Source organism: Nymphalis io, chromosome 24, assembly GCF_905147045.1.
Source record: "Nymphalis io chromosome 24, ilAglIoxx1.1, whole genome shotgun sequence".
Lineage (NCBI taxonomy): Eukaryota > Metazoa > Arthropoda > Insecta > Lepidoptera > Nymphalidae > Nymphalis > Nymphalis io.
This window is the reverse complement of record NC_065911.1, coordinates 1,466,182-1,486,769: the sequence shown is the minus strand read 5'-3', so window position 1 is coordinate 1,486,769 and position 20,588 is coordinate 1,466,182. Positions and strand designations below refer to the sequence as shown.

Here is a 20,588-nt window from a genome sequence, read left to right as displayed (position 1 = left end):
TACTATAAACAAATAGCAAACTATATACAGAGCCAATTGTAAGAGTCGCTTCTGAGATACACGAAATAAATAGATATTTAAATATATATAATTTATGTACATATATAATTTTTTTTTTAATAGTATAGGAAGGCGGACGAGCATATGGGCCACCTGATGGTAAGTGGTCACCAAATGCCCTTAGACATTGGCATTGCAAGAAATGTTAACCATCGCTTACATCACCAATGCACCACCAAACTTGGGAACTAAGATGTTATGTCCCTTGTGCCTGTAATTACACTGGCTCACACCCTTTAAACCGGAACACAACAATACCAAGTACTGCTGTTTTGCGGTAGAATATCAGATGAGTGGGTGGTACCGACCCAAACGAGCTTGTACAAAGCTCTACCACCAGTATAGTATTAGTATTTGCTCATAAATATTAAAAGTTTTGGTGTCTCACCTGGTTTTCCTTCTTTTGATTATTGCGTGGATTGAAAACGTAAGTCAGCTTACTAACGGAGTTCGCAAATTTAGATGCTGATTGTTTTAATTCCTGAAAAGTATAAATGAAAATATTAAAACCCTGTAGTCATATTCTATGAAGTTACATAGTAATTATAGTTATTTCAGTATATGTAGTGTACACACATCTACAATAATGTATTAATTAGTATTTTCTAATATGAATATATATTATCTGTGTATCTAACCATCTGTCATCTCGTATGACACACATCGCGGAGCGCGGGAAATAGAATATATATATTGGGATTGGCGCGAAGTGAAGACGGTGTGTGTGCATAGCGAGCTGATATACAAAATATAATATGTATAACTTAATTTGTAATACCGATATTACGACTTGAGTTAAAGCACGGTTAAAAGGTAAATATTACAGTATATATTATTAATTATTTGACTGCCTCGTTGGTCTAGTGGCTAGGTTAGGCCGCAGACCCGGAGGTCCTGGGTTCAAATTATTGGGTTTTTCTGTCAGAAAATTCTCGCTAGCAGCCCGGAGTCTGGAAGTTGGAAGTGTGTACACTCCCGTGCCTCGGAAAGCACGTAAAGCCGTTGGGTCTTGCGCTTGAACTCTTTCCGGTCATGTCGGATTGCCGTCCCATCGGATTATGAGACTAAGGGAGAGTGCACCTGTGTTTGCGTACACATATGTACACTATAATATATCCTGTGCAGTTAGCTAATCTCTCTTGAGATTGGCCGCCGTACCCGTAATCGGCGTGGAGCACGTTATTAATTATAGTTTTAAATTATATAGTAATTATCATAGTATATAATTATAGCATTTAATAAACCAAAATAGCATAATCAACGTAAAAAAGCATTAAAGATATCAAAATATGACAGTTAGGCGCAAGGGTTGAGGATGCAACTCCTTTCCGCTTAAGTAAGCAAGTTGAGACACAGACTGAGAGCTCTAACTTCACTTTAAAGACGTTGTTGTTTAATTCCGAGAACAGCTTCTATAATTAATTAGTCCATTGGTCACACGTGTAAACATACAAAGCGTATCGAAGTAAAATGATTTAAAATATGTAATTAACTGAATGTAATTGTTTGTAAATTGTCAAATGTTTATGATTATACATACATATGTATATATATAGAATTTTCAACAGAACTTTATCTAAGCCAAAGTAAAATTTTGTTATTATTTCGTCTTATTAACATCTGAATAGTCAATGGTCGGTGATAGCCGATGACGCAGTATTCGATCAAGGAGCGTTAAGATTAAATACAAATTACTTAATCAGCGTTTTAGATACTAAAGGCAATTCACACACACAATTATGTCTAGATGTTGCTCACCTGTGGATTGTCGACATTATCACAAATCTCACTTGTTGTGTCCACAATACATTTCAGATTATCCGTTATGTTCTTCCATGATTTATCGTCCATAGTACTTCGGAGGGGCGTTACATCTTTGAAATAAACAAATTATTCAAAAACGTAATTTTACATAATATATTTGTTTGGTATCTAAAGTAAAACGGTACGACTTTAAATTGTGCTTATAATTATGAGTCATGTCGTACTCGTCGGTGAAGAATTTTGTGATTCATTCTTAAGGTGAGAAGGTCTTCGCTCAAACAAATAAAAAACAGCTTATAACGTTTTTTTATTAAACTTAATTTACTTAGATAAACAATTAATTTTAATAAAACCAAGCTACCTTTTATAATATCGGGAGTTAGAGTTGAAATAGTGTTGATTGCTCTTACAGCTTCATCGTAGTCAGGTCTTTCACGGTCTATATAATAATATGCAGTTAATATAATATAAAGTCAAAACAAGCTTTCAAACTTACACGAAAATAAATACAAATTTAATCTACAAAAATATACTTAAAAACCATTAATTATTAGTTAATGTTTTTATTTGTCAGCAATTTTTTACTTGTTTTATTTTTTAATTATAAAACTGAGATAGTTAAATAGAAAGATATATACAAGACCAAGTAAATGGTAACACCAAATGTACTGAAGGGCATTTATTTTATGAATGTAATATTACCTGAAGTAGCTTGCAGCAGAGTTGCGATAGCGGCATTCAGTGTCGCTAGCTTTTGAGATATTAAATTATTTGTTGCTGGGATATTATTCTTTTTAATGTTCTTTTCATACTGAAAGTTTGATGATATTATTTAAGAGTCATTACGTTATCAGTTGTGTAACAATTGACATAAAGATAATTACTCATATAATTCTAATAAAAGTTTTTAAGATAAAAGAATATATTTATTACCATTTTATCTGAAGGTAGATTTGCATTTTTAATTTCTTTCGCTGAATCAACCATAGCTGATTTGGCAGCTTTTAATGTTGTGATAAAATGAATTCGCGCCTTTTCCTTCTGTTCTTTATCCCTTGCTTCATTTTCAGTGAAAGCACCTTCATATTTTCCTATTAAAATATTATATCATTAATAAAGTTAAATGTGTAATGAAACAAAACTAACAAAAAATAGTTTGGTTTCTTCATTCATTATTCTTCACTATTATATAATGTCTTACCAGTATCAGCTTGACACGCTTTTTTCAGTTTATCTAAAGCTATATTTAATTCATTAAGACCATGATTTAGTAGCTCTCCAGATTTATGGTGTGCAGGAGCTTGGACTAATGGCTTCCAAGATTGTTCCATAGTTTTCGCACGATCAGAAAGACGATCTATTGCAGATAGTAATACCGCTTGACAACGAGCGTCATCCATGCTCGGTGCTGTTATCTATAAGATTTAATATATAATACTTTTTATCATTATTTAATACATGAAATTTTTGTTTAATATTTCTTTAGATTTATAGTTGTATTTTTACCTCTACAGTCTTCAGCAATTGCTGTGCAGCATCAACGACTTGCACTCCAGCTGTGTCTAGTGTGGTACCTTCATCTCCACCAACACTGTTTGCGAGCTGATCAACTTTGGCCAGCAGTTGGGAAGCTTGATCCACAGCAGATCTCGATAAGTTAAGAACCTACGTAAAATAAAAACCAAACTTGCTATTATTATTGATTACTAATCTATATAATAAATAATCAAATGAATCTGTCAGCGATAACATGAGCACTAAAGCACATAGACATTGACTAGGTTCTATTTTTAGGAATAAAAATATCATAGATCTCTTTTTAGTAGATATTTAATTGTACACTCACGTCATCTTCTTTTTTTGCATTACGCCGAGGATTAAATATGAAGGTTAATTTTCCAGAAGAATTTGCAATTTTGGATGCGGCCTCATTCAGCTCCTGAGAAACGTATTAATAAATGTCACATTCTTCTTCATCATTTTCTTGTTATTTCAGTTAGAATATGTATATCGACTTACCCTAATATTACAGTCTTCAGCGTTACCGCAAAGTCCACGTGTTGCCTCGAGCATGTTTCTCAAATTTTCTGTTATTTCGTGCCAGGATTTATCATCGACATTACCGTGTAGTTCTTTTGTATCTGAAATAGTTCATTGTATTAAATAGCGTGAAATTTATTATAATTTGTATTACTTAATTAAGTCTAGTTATTAAAAGTGCTACTGAATTTGTATTTTATAATAGTTAATGATTACCATTGATAATGTGTGGAGTAAGCTGACATATAGTATTAACGGCAGTGCCTGCAGTATGACAATCAGGGTTCTCTGCATCTATAAGGTAAATAAGTTGATTTGTATTACTTGAATTCATTATACATATTATTTCTAAGCTGAATTGTACATTTCATCTTAAGTCAAAAGTTCTTTACTTTAATATTTATTTTATGATACGATTTTGGATATGTGAATTATATATCTTAGTGATTTTTTAATTAAGTTCTTCACACTTAATTCACTAAATTTAAAACTTACCAGAAATTGCCTGGACTAAGGAGGCAATAGCTGCATTCAATTGCGCCATCTTTTCAGATAAAAGTCGTCTGGCGTTGTGATTTCTTGTTGTGGAGCTTTTATTTGGTAACTATTTGATGAGTAAAAATGATGTTAATAAAAATGTAAATAATAAAATCAAATGAATTCATTTATTTTAATTAAAACTAACAATAATTCTATCTAACTTGCTTTATGATTATTTTTCATTCTTAGAAGATTAAACGAAATTCTATTTACACGCAGTTCATGTTTTAGATATATTTTTGTGACCTTTTTGAACTTTGCGCAAATTAAGAATAAAATTTTAAGCTTGGATTTGAGTAAAATTTTCAGATATGTAACATTTTTAATTGAAACTTATTTGTTACATTTACTGTACTGTGTGGCACGCGCTTTAGCGATTTATTGTTTGGAAATAGCTTACCAATTGTGTATTTAACATCTCTTGTATTTTTTTATCTGCATCCACCAAAGCATTCTTGGCTGCTGATGTAGGGATTATGAATTTAAGTCGTTCTTTTTTTTGGTCTTCGGATTCCCAAACCCTAGGAACATCATAATCTTTCCCTATAACGAAATGAAATTTAACATAAATTATATAATTATATTAATAAACGCAATATAAAAATGGTAAATTAATGAAAACAAAATATTGACCAACTATTATAATCTTGTGTTATATCAAAACTTCTTGTTTCTAAAATGAATATTGCTTTTTTTTCCATTTATATACAATATTATATACATATAGCTTATAATACATATGCTAATGCTTTCGAACAATTCAAAATTGTATAGAATTTTTTTCACTCAGAATCTGTCTTACCATTATCAGCTTGACAAGCATCTTTCAATCTGTCTAGGGTTAAATTTACTTGTTTCAGACCCTGGGTAATTATTTCTCCAGATTGACGATGTTCAGGTGTTTGGATCAATGGCTTCCAAGATTGTTCCATAGTTTTCGCACGATCAGAAAGACGATCAATTGCAGATAGTAATACCGCTTGACAACGAGCGTCATCCATGCTCGGTGCTGTTATCTATGACATATATAAAACAATGAAATTAAATAATTATTTCTTAGCTTCCCTTAAGATGTATTTATTATATATTTTCATAAATTTATTGAATCGCTTATTTTATTGTTACCTCAGCAGTCTTTAGCAATTGCTGTGCAGCATCAACCACTTGCACTCCAGCTGTGTCTAGTCTGGTACCTTCATCACCACCAACTCTCTTTGCGAGCTGATCCACATTGGCTAGCAGGCGAGAAGTCTGATCCACAGCAGATCTCGATAGATTTAGAACCTTCATAAAATATAACCCAAAGATACTATTATAATTTAATATAAATGTATACAAAACATAATTAGCCATTAAACATTGCCAACAGATTAGCTATCTGTTGGCAATGTTTAATAATACACTGGTGGTAGGGCTTTGTGCAAGCTCGTCTGGGTAGGTACCACCCACTCATCAGATATTCTACCGCAAAACAGCAATACTTGATATTGTTGTGTTCCGGTTTGAACGGTGAGTGAGCCAGTGTAATTACAGGCACAAGGGACATAAAATCTTAGTTCCCAAGGTTGGTGGCGCATTGACTATGTAAGCGATGGTTGACATTTCTTACAATACCAATGTCTAAGGGCGTTTGGTGACCACTTACCATCAGGTGGCCCATATGCTCGTCCACCTTCCTATTCTATAAAAAAAAAAATGGCTCTAACTAGGATGTAATCAAACCTTACGTATTTTAAAAGTCTGTGAGACTACACATAGGTAGAGTTACATAGAATATTACACTTACATCATCTTGTTTATTTGTATTGCGACGAGGATTAAATATGAAGGTTAATTTGCCAGAAGAACTTGCTATTTTGGTTGCAGCCTCGTTCAGATCCTGAGGTATGTGAAAAATATTAGATTGGTAATTAATAAAATATCACAAGCCGGAATGGCCCAGTGGTTAGAACGCGTGAATCTTAACCGGTGATCGTGGGTTCAAACCGGGCAAGCACCACTGAATTTGCATGTGCTTAATTTGTGTTTATAATTCATCTCGTGCTTGACGGTGAAAGAAAACATCGTGAGGAAGCCTGCATGTGTCTAATTTCATTGAAATCATGCCATATGTGTATTTTACCAACACGCTTTGGCAGCGTAGTGGAATAAGCTCCAAACCTTCCCCTCAAAAGGGAGAGGAGGCCTTAGCCCAGCAGTGGGACATTAACTGGCTGTTACTGTACTGTACTAAACTATCACATACTTATATATCACGAACTTGTATTTTTTTGTAAAAAAAATTAACTTACCCCAATATTACAGTCTTCCGTGCCATCACAAAGTCCTCGTGTTGCTTCCACTATATTTTTCAGATTTTCTGTTATTTCTTGCCAGGCTTTGTCATCGACATCGCCGTGTAAAGATTTTGTATCTAAAATTTATTTGAATATGTTTGGAAATCAATTTAAGTAATTTACATGGTTGAAGCTTAGAATCAATTTGGTTTTTTAACTATTTTTATTTACTACCTTTGATAATGTTTGGAGTAAGTTGACAAATAGTATTGACAGCTGCTCCTGCGGTATCATAGTCAGGGTTGTCTACATCTGTTGAATAAATGTAATCATTACGTACTTATTATTATTACTTATTATTAAAATGAGGTATCACCCACTCATCATAGATTCTACCGCCAAGCAGCAATAATTATTTGTGTTTCGGTTTGAAGGATGACAGATCACAAGAAATCTCGTGTCCCAAGTTTGGTGGTACTTTGGCGATGTACTTGTATCTGGTGTTAATATATCTTACACTACTAATGCTTATGGGTCACCACGACTTACCACCTGTCAGTCTGCTTGCATAATATGATTAAAAAACCAGTTTCAGACTTACATCCTGTCCCACGTAAAGTGTTGTGTTTATATAGTTATTTGATATTCATTAAGTTGCGACGAAACTATATTATAGAAATTTATAAATTTTTGTATCCCTTTTTTTTTTAAGTGTTCCAAGTTTTTATCTTACCAGAAGTAGCTTGGAGTAGGGATGCGATTGCCGCATTTAACTGTGCCATTTTTTGAGATAAAATACGTCGTGCATCTGTGTTTTTAGTTTTCTTTGGATTACTTGGTTCCTGTGAAATAAAAATTCATCTCTTATAAGTTGTAACAGTGATTAAAATTATTTATTTACACATAATTATATATACCGTAACAGCCTGTGAATGTCCCACTGCTGGGCTAAAAGCCTCCTCTCCTCTTTTTGAGGAGAAGGTTTGGAGCTTATTCCACCACGCTGCTCCAATGCGGGTTGGTAGAATTCACATGTGGCAGAATTTCAGTGAAATTAGACACATGCAGGTTTCCTCACGATGTTTTCCTTCACCGTAAAGCACGAGATGAATTATAATCACAAATTAAGCACATGAAAATTCAGTGGTGCTTGCCCGGGTTTGAACCCACGATCATCTGTTAAGATTCACGCGTTCTTACCACAGGGCCATCTCGGCTTCACACATAATTATATATGTATAAGCTTATTTGTTTACACATCCCATAATTATCATGAGGTATCACGTCCCTCAGTTAACAATTGTAATGAGATGTGTTCAGAGGAAAACGTGAAAAAATGCAATTTTTTATTAATTAACGACGCAAGAATATTTTTGGATATAATTGGTATTATTTTAGCTTACCGTTAGCATGTTGATCATTTCATTTAATTCATTATCTGCATCTTTCAAAGCAATTTTAGTTTCTGGTGACGTCACAACGAATTGTAGTCGCTGTTTTTGTTGTAGTTTCGATTCTTCAACTTCAGAGATATCACTGTTTTTCACTAGAATACAATAGTTGAGTTAGTTTATCACCTTCTTTGAATTTTCATGTTATAAGCTGATAAAAGTAAGCTTTTATCTATAGTAGATGTGTTATTTAGTAATAATTACCATTTAGGTTAGCATAGGCACCCTTCAGTTTATCTAAAGCCTTAGCAAGATCGAAAACTCGATCAGCTAATTGCTTAGCAAAACCATGCCTGCCTGGCTTCTCCACTAACGGTTTGTACGTTAAGGCTAGATTCTGAGCTGATGATGAAAGATTCTCGGCCGCTGCTGTTAAAGCACTTTGACAGTGGGGCTCGTGGATCGTAGGTGCTGTGAGCTACATGGTTGAAATATAAAGAGAAATACATTAGAAAATCAAAACCTAGATGAAATATACTACTATACTAATATTATAAATGCGAAAGTAATTCGTCTGTCTGTTAAGCTTTCACATAATACAATATAAAGCAAGCTTGAACCTCAAGAATGGACATTATATACCTAATTTAACACACCACACACGCACTTAAGACCTCTCTTAACACGCGGGCGAAGCCGTGGGTGAAAACTAGTTTATGATATAAAATTAAAATATAAATTTTGAATTTAAAGATTTACAAAATACAATTATAGGTGATTATTATAAGTAAATTTAGAATTAAAAAATATTATTTCTATACAAACCTTAGCACATGCTAGGAGACCTTGAGTAGCGTCAGCGCACTTCACTCCTGCAGCATCTAGGATTTCTGAATGAGGATCGTTAGATTCTAAATTATTCAATTCATCCGCCTCCATTAGAAGTAGGGATACTTTCTCCCCGATTTCCTTAGCTATTGCTAAAATCTAAAACAAAGTATGTTTTTTTTAATATTATAAATGTAAAAAAAATATAAACATTCGTGCAAGGACATATTATAAATTATTTGAGTTTAAATATTAATAACTACCTGGTCTTCAGAGTTCAATGTGCCATTTGTATCTGGTGTATGGTGGTTTGGTCGATTAAATGTAAAAACAAGTTTCTTAGATACATCTGCGTAGTAGTTACCTACGTCGTGCATTTTCTGTAAAAAAATAGGACATTAATCCATAATTTATTTAAAATAAGAAAACCATATGATATCGTGTTTAAAAAACATGTATTTCTAGCATCAGCTCAATGATATTAACCAAAAAAAAAATCCATTAATATAAACATTATAATAATAATAATAATGTCCTCCAGACCGATTTCGGCCACGGTGGCCAATCTCAAGAGAGATTAGCAGGACCAACGGCTTTACGTGCTTTCCGAGGCACTTGTTCACACTTCCAACTTCCAGACCGGAGTCTAGAAGTTGGAAGTGTGAACAAGTGCATCTGGGCTGCTACTGAGAATTTTCTGACAGAAAAATCCAATAACTTTTTATTGGCCCGACCTGGGAATTGAACCCAGGACCTCCGGGTCTGCGGCCTTATATCAAGCCACTAGACCAACGAGGTAGTCAATATAAACATTATAACATCATGTTTAGGTTTATAAAAAGCTCAATTACTAATCTATAAACTGGATAAGAATACATTTAGCAGTCGAATACTATAGAATAGTATATTATATACGTACATTGACATCATTCGATCCAGTAAGCATGCACATGTTTCGTGCACCATCTAGTAGTTGTATTATTTGACCTCTGAGTTTTTTATTTGTACTTTCATTTCCAATGGATAAAAGAGATTTCGAATCTGTAATTTATTAATAATTTTGACTTTATCAGAAATTGTCTTTTATAATAAATTTTCCATACAACAACCAGACTAGCAGGTTGAATAGAAAGAGAGAGAGAGAGAGATAGGGAATATAATATGATAGTAATACGTCATCTCAATATTTGTAATGTACTGTAAGAATTGTGATACAATATACTTGATAATATGATTGAATATTGTGCACCTTTAACGAAGTCCGGTACTAGTTCATGGATTGTTTTCATTGAGTTCACAGCCATTTCATAGTCTATATTTTTTACATCTGAAATAAAATACATATTTAAATTGTCTCGTTTGTATATAACACAAAATATTTTGTGTATTTTTTCAAGTTTTAATCTTACCAGCGTGAGCGTTAAGAAGCAGAGCAATCGCTGCATTTAATTTGCCCATTTTATCAACAGTTCTTAGTTCCAGCCGTTTCTGCTCTTCATCGCTGAGAGGAGGACCACTGTATTTCTAAAATATTTTGTGTAAGATACAAGTTGGTTTAAAATAAATAATAGTTTTAGTATATTATGTAAAATCTGTTAGCTTATTTCAATTTTTTAATTGAATTGAATATTTCTGTCTCTTTTTTAATGTTTGTTGTTTTAGTTCTGACAAATTAGTCAGAAAAATTGTTTGGAAATTGTGTTTATTCAACGCTATAGTTTTAGTAATTTATATCTACTATTCATTGCATTACATAAAAAATTAGGTTAATATATATGACCGTTCACTTTTAATGGTGATAATGATAATGATGTCCTATTGACCAGTTTCCGCCTCGATTGCAATTCTTAAGTGAGCTTAGCGAACTGTCCAGAATATGCATTATCTAAATAAAGATATCTATAAGAAAAGTCGAAACAACACAACTGGAAAGGGTTCAGGATCTATCTGATTATGAGAATGTGTGATTGCGCGCACATTTATGTACTAATGTGTATAATGTACGTAACTGGACTACGTAACTGGTTAATCTCTCTTCGAAAAAAGTCAGGAGGGCATAATTTACTTTAAGCCTGTTGGTTTCCTTTTATCATACCCAGTAAGCCTACCTCATCTAATTCAGCTTTAGCATGTTCAACAGCTTGACATGCGTTATCAGCAGCCGTTATGAAAGAGGCGCGACGTAGAGACGCTTCAGTCTTCTCATCTAAGATAAAACTGTTACGGGAACGCTATGAAATAAAATTTATATTGAAATAAGAAAATTATTTCATTTCAATTTAGTATTAAAATGTAAATTTAAAAAGTTACGCAATTTTAATACAAATCAAATACTTTAACAATAATTTTTTTGGCTTAATTACATATCAATTTTCTGCCATTAAGGACCCTTGCTTTTAGGGATAAGTGCCTAATAATAAAGTGCCAGCCTGTTAATGACCCATTAGGTTCAGGCTCACTGTTTTTAAATACACAAAGTTAACTGAAGCTTATTCCACCACGTTGCTCCAATCGCGGGGCACGCTACTGCTTATGTACATGTAATTATTTTAAATGTTGTTTATATTATAATAATATCTTACCCTGAGCAATTGACTGCGTCTCTTACTTTTTGGATCCAAAGAGAAGAACATCTGTGTGGATAAATCTGCAATTTTTTTTGCAGTATCCTGAGCCATCATTAGATTATCTGGATCTCTCTACAAATGAATATTTTATAACAATATCGTTTTACAATAAAATACAAATTAGGTTTATATTATATTGAAAAAAAAGTAAAAAACTTACAAGGTCACTTTTCATCGTCATGGAGACCAAGGTATTAATATGCGCACATAATTCGTCTAATTCTTCTAGAAGTTTCCTTGATTTCTCTCCTTTTAAGTTGGCCGCTGTTTCATTTGCACCTATAATTTGATTTCTATCATTTGCATGTGATTTTGATTAAGCTGTCATAGGTCTTTATCCATTTGAATGATTTAAAGATTCAATGGAATTATGATGAATTGCATGTGAAATCTTTTAATTATATGAACTTTCAGATTCGATTTCTTGTAAAAGTTTAACTTTTTATTAAAAGTGTTTAAATAAATATGTATGCCTTAAGTATGGATATAATTATTTTAAGGTATTTAGATAGTTCTATTTTGATGTATGTATGGAATAAGCTCCACAACCTTCTCCTCAAAAGGAGAGGAGGCCTTAGCCCAGCAGTGGGACATTAACAGGCTGTTACTGTATTTTGATGTGACTGAGTCCAGGTCCGTGGCACCTATTTGGTTAAATTGCTTCTCTAGATCTAAGCCGCAATATATAATTTATCGAGAAATTATATATATTTATATTCTAAATGCGAAAGTATATCCGTTCGTCCGTTTGTTAGCTCGCGAATAAATTACTAAGCTGATTATGATATTTGATATAGAGAAAGTACTTTTATAAGGACAGGTTTTAAGAAAAATATTGATATAGATGACCTCGCGGGACACAACTACGTAATAATCATTTATGTCTATATTAAATACGAAAAATTCTAAAAATTTTACCTTTCAATATGCTCGGTAAGCTTTCTTTGAAGCCATTTACAATATTTCTTACTTCTGTAATGTTTTCTTTGGTGGGATCTAAAAAATAAGATACTTTGTAATTTTACTGTGTGCAATATTGAGATACACAACAATTTAATATAGGTACAAAAATAATCGAGACATTATTCTTTAAACGACTACTAAAAACGGAAACGATTTTCTTTTATATTTGTTATCTCAAAACTGTCAAAACAGTAATTTATGAACCGATATGGATTTTTTTTATATATACCGTCTGGTTATTACCCGTTTAGTTTGGTTATAAGCAGATATAATGTATTTCATATATATAATATAATGAATATATATATAATGAAATCTATATTCTAGTGATAGCTTCTTCGAGACTATATTTGTTTGACTTATATATATATAGACTTTGTTGTAGATTACTTCGATGATATCAATATTAATATTGATAATAAGTCTTACTAATAAATCTTCCAAAAGTATTATAAAAATGAAAATCGAAGTCTATTGAAAGATAACAAAACAAATTCTTTCACTACAAATACATTACCTGAGAGAAGAACAACAGCCCTGACTGACTCAGAATTAAGACGATTAAGTTTCTTGTCGAAATCATGAGCTATGCTATTCGACCTGTTGAATTCACCTCTCTGGAAAAAATATGTACGTTTCATCTAAAAGGCATATGAGAAAATGGGATAGCTGATTGTAACCTCTGTATGGATCAATGTTACTTGCAATGGAGCCAAAAACACAGTGAGCATGTGAGCTACATTTCTTAGACATCTCGTTGACCAATTCTACCATCAGTAAGCTGAACAAATCGTTCCTTGAACTCTATTTCTGAATCTTTGGATGAAGAATGAACCAAACCTCTTGTCAGGGATGTTACACCTTTTAAAATATTTTTTCAATCATAATTCGAAACGTTTCAACGTAATTTAACGTACCATTGGTTGCTGACTCCTGTCTCCTTGTCTGGATACTATCACCTCATGCACTGTCACTATTTTAGTTCCCATTTGTGAATATTGCCCTGAAATATAAGTAGCAGTCTTTAATCTTACTGCAAGGTCTTTCTAGTTACTTATTTCAGATTTGCTTTTATTATGTAAATATAAGCCGCCTTTGATCTTAAAACGGTGTGGACAAATGTTTCTTTCATCAGATATTTTCAAGTCTAGTAAATTTTTTTCCAGCCGATGTTACTTTTTATTTTTGCTACGAATAATTAAGCGTAATGATTCTATATGAATAAAGAAATTAGATTTTTAATACAAATTTATGTAAAATTGTGTATTTATAATGATATAAAATAAATATTGCTACCTTGATCAACAGATATTATTTGACTCGGACCGATAAGAGAGTGTGTTTGCACTTTACATGGGACCACGTTCTGGGTCAATGTACCTCTGAAAGTCAAAATTATTATATTGTAAGAATAAGCAAGTAAATTAAGGTAATCATTGTTAGTTTTTCATATAACAAAGCTTAAGCTTAAATAATAGCACAAAAATATAATGCTATATTTTTTTACATCAAAATTTACTATGACTCAATTACTTGTGATTATGTTATATATAAATTCACCGACGTTATATACAAAACGTTAAAATCCTGGCCTTTTAATCCATGAATGCAATTTAATATTAGACATCTGCACATAGGATATTATTGTGCTCGAATATATAATAATAATGTCCTCCAGATCGATTTCGGCCACGGCGGCCAATCTCAAGAGAGATTAGCCAATTACGCAGGAGATTTTATAGTGCACAAGTGTGTGCGCAAACACAGGTGCACTCTCTATTACCTAACTCTCATAATTCGATGGGAGGGCAATCCGACACGATCGGTAAGAGTTCAGGCGTAGGACCAACGGCTTTACGTGCTTTCCGAGGCACGGGAGTGTACAAACTTCCAACTTTCAGACTGCTACTGAGAATTTTCTGACAGAAAAACCCAATAACATTTTATTGGCCCGACCTGGGAATTGAACCCGGGGCCTCCAGGTCTGCGGCCTTACATCAAGCCACTAGACCAACGAGGCAGTCAAACGAGGCTCGAATGTATACGCATAATATAATGAGATGACAATCCGACTCAACAGGATGCAAGGATTTTCTGGCACGAGGATGTAACTCTGGCAACTTTCTTTCACTATTATCTATAATAAATAGAATTGTATACATTTAAAACAATTTCTAACCTTGAACTTTCAACCATTTCCTCACAAATCACCTCACCCTCATTGTAAGTCACATTGTACGGCGCAGCCAGCCTCTTCCGAATAATGTCGATGTAACCTTGAAGAATATCTCTTATACGAAACGCTTCATTTGTTTTCACTGCGTACTCCTTCTCACTGTTGATTAAAAAAAAAACAAATACAAATATAACCAAAGTACCGAGATGGCTCAGTGTTAAGAACGCGTGAATCTTAACCGATGATCGTGGGTTCTAACCCGGGCAAGCACCACTGAATTTTCAAGTGCTTAATTTGTGATTATAATTCATTTTGTGCTACGGTGCTTACGGTGAAGAAAAACATCAAAAAACCTGCATGTCTAATTTCACTGAAATTCTGCCACATGTCTAAAATACACATAAGGATGTGTTAATGTTTTAAAATAAATCCTTATTTCTATTTGTATCAACATACAATTTAAGTTACTTTTGTAAGACGCTTCAGCATTATATTACATAATATTATGTTGGGTATAAAATACCTTAAATATAATATAAAAAATATTTACATGATAACCTTAAATACAAATTAAAATAAAAAAAAAAAAACTACAATACATAAACTCATTTATAATAATGAAATATTATAAAACTTATTTTGCTAAACCGATGTTTTAATTCAATTTGCCAAGTTGAACTGCGCAAAAATGTTGCCTTAAATTGCCGTCTACTTTATGACTCATTTAATGTATTTAAAAGTAAATTATTGGAAACTATAATTAAAAACTAGCCACTTTAGAAGTAAATACATTAAATGGGTAAATAACTTGTAATAGCTCACTTGGCTTTACTTTAATTTGTTGTTTTCATGTGAGGTTCTGTCTTTTATGGAAAATATTTTTATAATTAATTGGCAAATGCATTTAATGTGTTTTTTCGTAAAGATCAGAACGTATCGATAAAAATGTAGAAATACCTGTAGTCCCCAAAATTCAACGTGAAAAATTCGTTCCCAGCTCGGTAGCTCTTGACTTGAGTGAGAGGCCACACCTGCAGGATCTCCTTCGTCTCTTCGTCCAGACGCAGGATCGATTCTGAGTTGATCCCGAGTAACCTAGGTACCAGCTTCTTTTTGCTTTTCTGTTTCTCCTACAAAGTTAAAAAATATACATTTAAAAAAATATCGTAATTTGTCTCTTATTTACGGCATAAATAAAATAGTGTTAAATTTTTTAGATACCAGTTTTTATTTATTTTATTTATTTGTAATAGCACACTTACAACATACATACAGCACACTTAAAGTATTGAAAAAAATAATTTATAAAACAATAATAATATATCTGATATGCATGTCAATTACAAGTGTACATAGCACTTCCAGATTCAATCTAATCAAATTAAAAGCAACAAAAAATCATTAGTGATTTTTAAAAATGTCAAAATTAAATAATAAATAATGTCATTATTATAATAAAAAATCAATCGGCGAAATAATAATTAAAATTATTTATTAACACTAATCATGCATTTTATAATAATTAAGTAACTTATTTCTAAAGATTGAGGGAGAGTCATAAAAAAATTTTACTATTATGTCGTTTCAATGACAAAAATTCTCGTGTCATTTATAATTATTAAGATTAATATTGTGGTAATTATTATGGAATCTTATATAGAAAATTAATACTTATCCAGTCGTATATATTTGTGAGGTGAGAAATGAGTTCATATTTTTATTCTAATGATTGTAATTATTTTGTATTATTTTTTTTAGTGTAAAATTGGTTTGGACACATTTATACCAATAATCATGGATATCTGTTGAACGATATAAAACGCCTTCTAATGATGCGTTAATTACTATAAATTGAAAGTACTTTCATTGTGGTTGATGAAACAGAGTGGAAATGGTAAATAGTTTACATATATGCATGTTGATTATACCTTTACGAGGAAAAATGTGACGCCATAAGTTGGCAACTCTCTCGCGTTCTTCGTGTAAATATGTTTTGCTTCTATCTGGCTGAGGCCTTGGTGTTTACGATGCTCCTTGATGATCTTCTTCTCTATACCCCATGATGATGCGTATTGTTCCGGGAGGAATTCCTTTAAGCTGGAAGAGATTTTTTTGTAATTATATTTTTCTAAGCACCGAAAAAACTTAAAACAAAATCTATGTCTCTGTCTCGGATCTCGGATAGGTGGATTTTCTCAAGTAACAGCCTGTGAATGTCCCACTACTGGGCTAAGGCCTCCTCTCCCTTTTTGAGGAGAAGGTTTTTGGAGCTTATTCCACCACGCTGCTCCAATGCGGGTTGGATTTTAATTAAAATAAACTAGATATTAGCTCATATCCATTATCGCGCCTTATCGCGCGAGGGCCTTATGCAAGCCTGTCTGGGAAGGTACCACCCACTCATTAGATATTCTAGTTAAAAATATAATATCAATATTTAATATTGTTGTACCGTTTTGAAGGTTGAGTGAGCCAGTATAATTTAAGACACAAAAAATGTCAGAGCGTCACGGTAGCATGTGCAAGCGATCCCGTGGCGATCCTCGTTAAGACAGAAAGGGTACCGCTAGTTTTTTAGTGGGTATTCCGATGTTCTTACATACGGGAGGTATGTGGGAACATCAGAACCCCCCACAGTTCACGTGGAAACCACTAATGACCACTGACCGTATTTCTCTGACCTAAAAATAAAACGGTCTCGAATGACAGTCTATTATTAATATATTTTCTTATATATTTTATAAAGAATATTTTCTTGGTTTTTGTTTGGATTTATTCACAATCAATTTACTATTTAGAGCTGATATTTCCATTTTTGTCTATAAAATTACAATCCGTTTACATACATAAACACAAACGTCCTTAAACTTAACTTAAACTGACCGCTTGTGGTATTCGAGATCTCAATTTAACATTACTTGTAAAAAATATTTAGTTCAGTTTTGATGTACGGACCCCATGAAGTCGGTTTTTTTTATAGAATAGGAAGGCGGACGCGCATATGGGCTGCCTGATGGTAAGTGATCAACAACGCCCATAGACATTGGCATTATAAGAAATGTTAACCATCACTTACATCACCAATGCGCCACCAACCTTGGGAACTAAGATGTTATGTCCCTTGTAATGTAATTACACTGATCACTCACCCTTCAAATCCGAACACAACAATACAAAGTACTGCTGTTTTGCGGTAGAATATCTGATGAGTGGGTGGTACCTACCCAGACGAGCTTTTTTTTTATTTATATTCGCCGGGAGGGCAAATGACTCTAATCCACCTGATGGTAAGTGGTAGTAGAGTCCAAACGCGACGACGGCCAGTACAGACGGGAAAAACATTCTGCACTAGCAGCCTTCACCTTGCCGGCCCGCAAGATGCCTCTTCACGCCTTGTTTGAAGGAACACGGGTTGCAAGAGGAGGGGAACACGTGAGCTGGTAAGGAATTCCATTTTTTGAATGTGCGACAAAGAAAGGAGTTGACATCGAGAGCCAGCTCGCGTAGACTTAAGAAGGAAGGGGGTAGCAGGAATTAGAGAGAATAATTCCTCTGAGCACTCGCCGTGATACAGTCGATAAAAAGCGCTCAGCGCTGCTATCTCTCGACGCAATTGTAAAGGTTCGAGGGTGATTGTGACCTTTACGTCGCCAATAACGCATAAGCTTGCACAAAGCTCTATCACCAGGTTTATTTAAAATTATCTTCACGATAATAGAAACTTACTTCTCAATGAAACCCGGCTTGTGTTTGTCTTCTTGAAAATCTCCGTACTGAACTTGACACTGTATTCCCGCGAATTCAGCCGCTGTGTGTAATAAATGTGTGTGTAATGTAATTGGTTTACAGCCACGTCAGCAATATTCAAGGGAGCCTACTGCGTATTGTCAACTTAGCACAAGTGCGCAAGCAGCTACGCTTAGACAAAATGCTTTTTATTTCAATCGATTTCAAAATTGATAGTAAAACAATGAAATAGTTATCAAATAAATAAATAACATACCAACCCAACCAAAAAGTCTAAAATAATGTATTCTTTGTAGTTAATCTTTTGAACAAGTATTTTCATATCTATAATGAAGTCACATTTATGAACAATTTGTATGTGGCTAGGACAAAATATACTTTTGAGTCCTTTTAAATGATATAATTATAGTAACAGCCTGTTAATGTCCCACTGCTGGGCTAAGGCCTCCTCTCCCTTTTGAGAAGAAGGTTTGGAGCTTATTCCAACACGCGGTCTAATGCGGGTTGGTAGAATACACATGTGGCAGAATTTCAATGAAATTAGACACATGCAGGTTTCGTCACGATGTTTTCCTTCACTGTCAAGTACGGATGAATTATACACAAATTAAGCACATGAAAATTCAGTGGTGCTTTTCCGGGTTTGAACCCACGATAACCGGTTAAGATTCACGCGTTCTAACCATTAAGTCAGCTCGGCTTATAAGCTTATTGATTTACATACTGACCTCATTATAAACGGAAATAAACCAAATTATTTAATATCTATTTTCCTTGTTTGCTACTGATCCAATTTGTTTGTTTACTCATACAAATCATCATTATAATTGAATATAAATTTTATTAAGAAAATTATTTCTGCTTTTGATATGGCATTCACTTATGATTTACCTTTATCTTCAGTAACAACGTGTCTCCCATCCAGGATTGCGTCACGGGTCTGGACGTAGAGGAGATTCAACTGAACCGGATCCCTGGAATCTACATTCCGGTCTGAGTAGAACAGGCGACGTTTGAAGAGTAAGGTCTCTTTTGGGTCTACTTGAGACTCGCGTAAGGTCTTGTGCTGGTCCAGCCATTCCACTGGAATTAAAAGAATTCGTATGGTTGAAAATACTGGCTTGTTAGAGGGGTAAATATTCATATTTTTTTTCTGAGATTTTTATTACTATTGGTCCTACTGGCCTTGACAGCGACACCGATTGAAAAGAGGAGGGGAGAGAGGGAGGAGACAAATATACAAGATTCACATCGATTACAAGCAATTTCATTTAAGAAATCGTCTAAATTTTAGAATTTCCCTTATTTATTTGCGAATTATTTTAATAACTGTAAATATTTATGTACCATTATCATCCGTTTTCAATTTTTTGCTCATCTGTTCCAATTTTACGTCCTTTTCCCTCTGTATGGTCTTCTTTTTTAAGGTCAAAGTGCCCGTTGAAAATTTAGATTCTTCTTTAGGCTCAGAGTCTTCACGGCACTAGAATTTTTCCAAAAAATATTTTGCATAAACATTAAGTCATTTGACTGTTTTTTTTTACTGACATTTGAAATATGTTACGTATCGAATCTATAATGTATATTTCTTATAGATACTTTTAATTAGTGATTTTAAATTTCAAAAATAAACCATATTTATATTCAATTAAGGTACTTTTAATTATGACAAAATTTTGACTTACGACCTTTTGCGGTATATGTCCTAAATAGCATTATTAAAATTTCTTACCAAACCGTATTCCTCGTTGTTCGGGATGCCGATCCTATCACAGATATGTACCATTAAATCTTCTATGCTTTTCGATTCATCAACTTGTAGAGTCTTCACTGATCCTTTTTAAAATAAACAATTATTTTTAGTAAAGTTTTTAAATGCATATATTTTCAATAGTTAGGAATTAAGTAAAAAATTACACTACAGGAAAGTCTAAGTTTGTTTCGCAGTGGATAAATTAATTATATGCATTAAATTTTCGACGCAGTAGATTCTTGAAGTCGTTATTTATCTGGTAAGGCACGTCGAGTTAGGTTCAGTGATACAGTACAGTCATTCTTTAAGAACAAACTTAAAACTCATCGCGAACGATCGTTAACAGCCAGAGAGTGATGCTACATTGATTATTTATAACATTTAAAGACACCAGAACGGTAAAATTAAAACTTAATTCATGGC

General features: G+C 33.3%; 1 protein-coding gene across 3 annotated transcripts in view; it reads right to left on the bottom strand.

Moving 5' to 3' along the window:
* The window catches only part of LOC126777961 (talin-1-like), a 50,157-nt gene that overhangs the window by 26,562 nt on the left and 3,007 nt on the right, over positions 1–20,588 (bottom strand). The window contains exons 4-42 of one of the 3 annotated variants that reach the window (XM_050501283.1): positions 20,145–20,248; positions 19,760–19,895; positions 19,304–19,495; positions 18,392–18,473; positions 16,594–16,762; positions 15,623–15,795; positions 14,669–14,824; positions 13,786–13,871; positions 13,407–13,492; positions 13,007–13,106; positions 12,445–12,522; positions 11,687–11,805; positions 11,482–11,598; positions 11,008–11,130; positions 10,309–10,423; positions 10,149–10,226; positions 9,819–9,940; positions 9,163–9,279; positions 8,897–9,058; positions 8,336–8,549; positions 8,084–8,226; positions 7,414–7,522; positions 6,915–6,992; positions 6,696–6,817; positions 6,191–6,283; positions 5,530–5,688; positions 5,207–5,420; positions 4,805–4,947; positions 4,360–4,468; positions 4,081–4,158; positions 3,844–3,965; positions 3,671–3,763; positions 3,331–3,489; positions 3,026–3,239; positions 2,758–2,915; positions 2,527–2,635; positions 2,186–2,263; positions 1,819–1,934; positions 449–541 (exon numbers count right to left, since the gene is read on the bottom strand). In XM_050501283.1, coding sequence (XP_050357240.1) covers positions 449–541; positions 1,819–1,934; positions 2,186–2,263; positions 2,527–2,635; positions 2,758–2,915; positions 3,026–3,239; positions 3,331–3,489; positions 3,671–3,763; positions 3,844–3,965; positions 4,081–4,158; positions 4,360–4,468; positions 4,805–4,947; positions 5,207–5,420; positions 5,530–5,688; positions 6,191–6,283; positions 6,696–6,817; positions 6,915–6,992; positions 7,414–7,522; positions 8,084–8,226; positions 8,336–8,549; positions 8,897–9,058; positions 9,163–9,279; positions 9,819–9,940; positions 10,149–10,226; positions 10,309–10,423; positions 11,008–11,130; positions 11,482–11,598; positions 11,687–11,805; positions 12,445–12,522; positions 13,007–13,106; positions 13,407–13,492; positions 13,786–13,871; positions 14,669–14,824; positions 15,623–15,795; positions 16,594–16,762; positions 18,392–18,473; positions 19,304–19,495; positions 19,760–19,895; positions 20,145–20,248 — 4,919 coding nt within the window. The remainder of the gene's footprint in view (positions 1–448; positions 542–1,818; positions 1,935–2,185; positions 2,264–2,526; positions 2,636–2,757; positions 2,916–3,025; positions 3,240–3,330; positions 3,490–3,670; positions 3,764–3,843; positions 3,966–4,080; positions 4,159–4,359; positions 4,469–4,804; positions 4,948–5,206; positions 5,421–5,529; positions 5,689–6,190; positions 6,284–6,695; positions 6,818–6,914; positions 6,993–7,413; positions 7,523–8,083; positions 8,227–8,335; positions 8,550–8,896; positions 9,059–9,162; positions 9,280–9,818; positions 9,941–10,148; positions 10,227–10,308; positions 10,424–11,007; positions 11,131–11,481; positions 11,599–11,686; positions 11,806–12,444; positions 12,523–13,006; positions 13,107–13,406; positions 13,493–13,785; positions 13,872–14,668; positions 14,825–15,622; positions 15,796–16,593; positions 16,763–18,391; positions 18,474–19,303; positions 19,496–19,759; positions 19,896–20,144; positions 20,249–20,588) is intronic. The other 2 variants (XM_050501285.1, XM_050501284.1) reach the window with 2 other exon arrangements.